Source organism: Lagenorhynchus albirostris, chromosome 15, assembly GCF_949774975.1.
Source record: "Lagenorhynchus albirostris chromosome 15, mLagAlb1.1, whole genome shotgun sequence".
Lineage (NCBI taxonomy): Eukaryota > Metazoa > Chordata > Mammalia > Artiodactyla > Delphinidae > Lagenorhynchus > Lagenorhynchus albirostris.
Window position 1 is genome coordinate 37,967,345 of NC_083109.1, and position 6,133 is coordinate 37,973,477.

Genomic DNA, 6,133 nt, shown 5'->3' on the forward strand with positions numbered 1-6,133 from the left:
TCAGTACTGGTCAAGGGCTGCTGTGATGAAAGGTTTTTATTCCATACATGAAATAGAAGGTCTCAGAACCATCAAATTCCCACCTCATCTTTGAACCAACAGAGGTAACTGTCAATCTCAGTTCCAAAACATCCCCCAGCCTTTTTTTTGTTGTTGTTTTATTTTTTTAAATACATCTTTTTTTTTCAGGTTTTAAAACTTTTTATTTGCATATTAAAAAATTGTGCATTCCAATAATTAAAATCATTTGAACAACAACAGCAAAAAAAAAAAAAAATGGCACTCTGATTAAACTGCATTTTACAGCCCGCAGGACACCTTGGACCAGTTTGCTCTTTACTCTAGATTTCACTGTCGTCCCACTCAGCCTCCTTCACCAACATGCAAGTTCTTTTCCTTCCCTGCCAGCCAGACAGGCGGATGGGAGGCAGGCGCGGCCTTCGTTGTCAGTAGTTCTCCATTCTTTGATGTGAAAAAGGGCAGCACAGTCATTTAAACTTGATCCAACCTCTTTGCATCTTACAAAGTTAAACAGCTAAAAGAAGTAAAATAAGAAGGCAATGCTCGTGGAATGTACAGTGCATATTGGCGGCGCACGCCTCATTACGACTCGCCTGCTTGCTTCTCCTGTTCAATCGTTTCTTGTGAAGGCAGTGGATTTTTCTCTTTCGTTTCTGTTTTCTTCAGTTTCGACTTATCGAATTTCTCAACCTCAGCCATATCGGGTTTGTCAGACATGGCTGCAGAGGAAGCGGAGCGAGTTAGGAGCGAACGAGGTCCGACCTGCGCAGTGGTCGCCGCCGAGTGCCTTAAATACATCTTTATTGGAGTATAATTGCTTCACAAAGCTGTGTTAGTTTCTGTTGTACAACAAAGTGAATCAGCCATATGCATGCATATATCCCCATATTCCCTCCCCCTTGAGCCTCCCTCCCACCCTCCCTATCCCACCTCTCTAGGTCATGGCAAAGCACAGAGCTGATCTCCTTGTGCTATGCTGCTGCTTCCCACCAGCTATCTATTTTACATTTGGTAGTGTATATATGTCAATGCTACTCTCACTTCGCCCAGCCTTTTTTAGTAGGGAATCTGAGATATTTGTAAAGAATGGAGGTTAGATCTGGCTTTTTGCTTTCTTTTTCAAAGACTCTGAAAGGAATCATTTACAAAACAAATTTCGACTAAATACACTTTGTTGGGAGAAGTGGTGATATTTCTAAAGAGAAGAAACTTTTAAAAGCAACTTGAAAGATTTGAGAAGCATCCTTTCATTGGTAGGTTTCAACAGATTAATTACAAACTATTTTTTATAACCACGTGAAAGCAGGCAATTGCCTGTTAACTGCTAGGCTTGGACATGGCACATGGTCACTTCTGCTGTGTTTCATTTGTGAGAGCAAGTTCTGTGGCCAATCCTATGTTCAAGGGATGGAAAACAGACTCTAACACTTGATGGAAGAAACTACTAAATCACATTGCATGGGAGGGAAATAATTGGGAGAAATTTCACAATCCATTTACCACATCAGGATAGACTGATTGCTATAGCAAACAACCCCCAAATCTCAGGATCTTAATACAGTAGAGGTTTATTCCTTGCCTTTATTACCATCCAGTAAGGGTGGGCAGGGGAGTGGGGGAGGAGCTCTGTTCCACACAGTCACTCAGGAACCCAGGCTCCTCCTGTCTAGTTGCTGTGTCATTCAAGGCCACGGAGCCTTCCACCAAGAGTTCTGTTTCCAGCCAGTAGATGAGGGAAGAGGGCAAATACGTAGAAGGAACATCTCCTACTCATCTCAACCTGGAGGTGTCATATATATCACTTCTTTCCCCTTTCTCATGGCCAGAACTGGGTCACGTGGCTGAATAGAACCACAAGGGAGGCTGGGAAATGTGGTCCAGCTGTGTTAGGAGCAAAAGGGAAGATGGTTTGTTGAACACCTGGCCAGACTCTGCTACAGCTACAGACTCTGTGACTGAAGAACACGTTCCAGAAGAGGCACCGGGACACATTTCAAAATGTTGACATGTGACCCTGTGTGGTGGACAAAGTTTAGAAAGACAAGGTCATAATTAGGAAGGGAAGACAGACCCAGGTCCCTGTGTAAATACCTGGGAGATCAGGGCAGGAGTCTGGGGAAGGGTTTGGAGAGACTTTGTACCAGGTGGGAGCTTTGGGGCAGTGGAACTTTAATGGGAGGAGACAGAAGTGAAGGGCATAAGAAGAGCGTTGAGCCACGTGGGGAGACTAGGTCTGTGTGCTTGTTTGACATTGTTGCCTCTAGTGGGGCCTAAAGTCGCTGCCTTAACGTGGGTCGCCTCTGTTAGTGCTGGTTAGAATAATGTACCCCTTAGGGCTACATTAAAAAGCTATGCTCGGCGCCTCATTTGCACCTTCAAAATATGCGCATACATGTGCGGGCCAGAAAAGGCTGCGCTCAGAACATGCATTCTTACGTGAACTGCAGGTAATTGCACAAGCAAACGGGAAGTGGCGTAGGTATGCAGGCAGCCGCCCGCTGGAGATCTGTGTGTTGGCACGGGCAGGCATGTGTCTTGTTCGTTTGTGTATGATTTTAAAGGATTCTGCAGAGGGGAGGGAGAGAAAGCAGGCCTCTGGGCATCTGCTTCTCCAGCTACAGCTGTCCTTTGTCCTTCTCAAGGTTTTCTTTCTGGGCAGGGCCAAGTTCAGGGCCTGTTTGTGGCTGTAGGAAAACGGTGCATTTTCAAGGTCTTTTTGGGAGCACTCATGCAGAGGGGTTTGGCCTGAAAGTTTGTGTCCCCCAGACATTAACGTGTTGGGACCCTCAAGCCCAGTGTGATGGTGTTAGAAGGCGGGGCCTTTGGGAGGTACTTAGGTCCTGAGGGTGGAGCCCTCATGAATGGAATCAGTGCTCTTATAAAAGAGGTCCCGGAGAGCTCCCAGGCCTCTCCCACGACGTGAGGACACAAGAGGAGTCTGTGACCTGAAAGAGGGTCCTCACCAGACCATGCTGGCACCCTGATCTTGGATTTGCAGCCTCCAGATCTGTGAGCAGTAAATTTCTGTTGTTCATAAGCCGCCTTGTCTGTGCTGTTTTGTTACAGCAGCTGGACGGGCTGAGACACAGGGTTTGCAGGTGGCCGTTTGGACGTGCATTAGTTCTGTGCTGGGAGTCTGTGGCTGTCTCTTTCGCTGACTGCTGAGCTGCTGAATAAACTCTTCCTTTGAAATTCTCTTTGCTGGGATCTCTGTGTCCTGGTTCTCCTCCTGATTCTGCTGGTCACTTTCCTTTATCTTTATTCACTGTCCTCTTCCTTCTTTCATCCCTCAGATGTTTTCCTGTGAGTCTGTCCTTAAACATCTTCTAGCTTTCTGGACCAGCACCGTCCACTAGAACTCTCTGCAATGGTGGAAATGTTGTGTATCTACGCTGTCCAGTACCATAGCTGCTCACCATTGAACACCTGACATGTGGCTAGTGGGCCAGAGGAAATGAATTTTACATTTTATTTAATTTAAACTTAAATAGCCATAGGTGGCTGGTGGCTGCTGTATGGTAGCCATAAGCTCTAGAACATTCTTTATGGGAAATAATGTCTACTATAGTGTCAACACTATCCACCCATTATTACCTATCTGAATCTCTTGCTATGCGCTTTCTGGACCTATTTTTACGACATCTCGACCTGGTTGGTCTGCGGTCTCGTCAAATGCAGCGTGCCTAATGTTTAACTCTTTATCTCTATCCACAAAACACATTTTCTCCTGGCCTTCTTCCTATCACTTTACGCTTGTTCATTTTTTAGAACCAGTTGTGATCATACCGTGTCATTCATATATCATCATTGAGGTGGATCCAGGTTTTGGAAAACCTAAACTTATACAAATCTAGGGGATACTCCATAAGAAAAAGAATACAACAGTGTGAATGCAAAATTAGATTCAGAGCATTGCAGAGCCTGGGAAAGTGAGAGAGGTAACCCTGAAACTTAAGCGTTATTCCCTTTACTATAAACTGGTCCCAGTTTATCATTAGAATATTTTAGTTTCCGGGTTTGAATCTCAATTTGACCCTCTTCTTGCTGTACAAACATGGGCACAGGGCTTAACTATGCTCAGATTCAGTGGGCTTACTGGGGATAACAATAATAATGCCTATTCAACTGGGTTGTTACAAAATTAAATAAGATAATATACAAAAAGATGAACATCTAGAAGGTATTTCCTGAAAATAATTTTATTCCCTTGTTCTCATTACATAGGGAATAGTACCAGCAATAATAATGGTAATAATAATAGCAGTTAATGTATCAGATGCTAGGTTCGAAACTTACATAGAATATCTCACTTATTCCTAGAAGGTAGGTATTCTCCTGTCCCCATTTTACAGATATTCTCCTGTCCACATTTTACTGAGGCCCAAAGAAGGTAAGCAATGAGTGCAGGTTCTCAGATGCTAGTTAGGAGGGGAGCTGGGATTTGAACCCAGGCAGCTGGACCTTGTGTTCTTAGTCTCAGTCCTTGAACAGGGCATGTGGGATTCTTCACAACTTCCTTTGCATCAACATGCTGAGTTTCCTCCACATGTGTCTATGTTCTTGCTGGCCAGCCCACTAAACATTCCATGACTTGTGTGCATGCTTCTGTTTCTTTCCTCATGCTATTTCTTTTCCCTGGAATGCCCTTCCCTCCTCCTCAATTTCCTCTGTGTTTCCATGTGCTGTATTCGTGTCTTAATGTCATACCCTTTATTGCTCTCACTGTAAAGGAGTTGCTCAAAGGGTTTTATTTTCCTCCCCATCCAACACAATGTCCTTTGTAGAAGCTTCATGGTTGCTTATCTCATGAGCAACTGGGGTGTTGTTACCTCACAGGGGAGCTTTGAAAAATACAGAAGCCTGGGTCCCCCACCCCCAGGCCACATACATCAGAATGTTTGGGCTTGGGTTCAGATTCACTGACCTAAAGGACTATGTTTTTCCCTCTTTGAGCTGGTGACTAAAAAGCCAGGAACCAAGTGCTAGCTCAGCTCTGCAACGAGGCAAAACCTCGGGCTTCATTTCATCTCTTCCCCTGATTTTCCCTTCGCCCTTTATTTTGAATCGTAAGTCACCTTGCTTTTTGGCATGCATTTTTATAGGTCACCTAACTTAATTTTGCAATCACTAGAGGTACAAATATAAATGGTGATGATGCTATTGACGATAACAGATTTACCCTGGAATGATCAGAATATTTCTTGACAGCAGCCTATTGGCAGACAGAAACAGATGGGTAGGAAACACAAGATAAAATAAAATTGAAGTTTTGAAGAAAAAAATTCTCTTTAAATCCAGGGATGCCAACCACCCTAGAACGAATCCATAGCCATGGCCGTCTAAATGCACCTCTCATGTGGCCATTGGTCTGGTGGCTTCATCTTACTTGGACCCTTCTTTGATTCTACCTTTATTGAGGAGATGAAAAAATCTGCCTGTTAAGAAAGGTATATTAAGTGAAATCTTGTCAAATAAATTCCCTTGTTTATTCGAAACTACCGACATATATAACTATGCAGTGTCTAACTCCACCCCTCAATTCTCCTTATTTTGGGGACTTCCTGCTCAGGTGTACTGATGTATCCGGTAATGACCTCTGAGTGCACTGAGCATGGACACCGGGTACCGCTGCAGGATTTTCGGTTTCCCATCTGCTGGCCTCCGCCCTGACTCATCTGAAAGCCAGCGTAGGGGCTGTGGCTGTGAAATGGCTTTTTGTCGTCACATGTTAGGTGCTTTGAAGGCCCCAAATGGCAAAACGGAGAGGAGTGGCCAGGGAAGAGGGCCTGGCGAGGTTCCCTTGGTCTCCAGTCGGCCTTCTGCCGCTGCAATGCCCGCAGATGGAGGGGGCCGAGGTCAGGCCCCTCAGGTGGGAGCTCTGGGCCTGGCAGCCTCGTGTGCCCAGCACCTCCTTAAAAGCTGATTATCAGGCTTGCCTCCTTTGTGAGCCGGCTCATTACCATTTCATTGTGTCCGGGTAATTCTCACCCTGCGCAATGAATATTGACTTCAGGCTTGCTTTTCTAGCTGAATTACAGGGGGCAGTGTGAGGGCCGCCCTGGCAGCCACTTGAATAGTCTCCAAGAAAAGCTGTTAGCTTGAGCATTTAGGG

The 6,133-nt window shown here is 45.0% G+C and overlaps 1 protein-coding gene across 1 annotated transcript; it reads right to left on the reverse strand.

Annotated features, from left to right (window-relative positions):
• Nucleotides 1-531: 531 nt before the first annotated feature.
• Nucleotides 532-803, reverse strand: LOC132505072 (thymosin beta-4-like). Its single transcript, XM_060122947.1, has one exon. The coding sequence runs from the start codon at nucleotides 736-738 to the stop codon at nucleotides 604-606; it is 135 nt and encodes a 44-aa protein (XP_059978930.1). The 5' UTR covers nucleotides 739-803; the 3' UTR covers nucleotides 532-603.
• Between the last annotated feature and the right edge of the window lie 5,330 nt (nucleotides 804-6,133).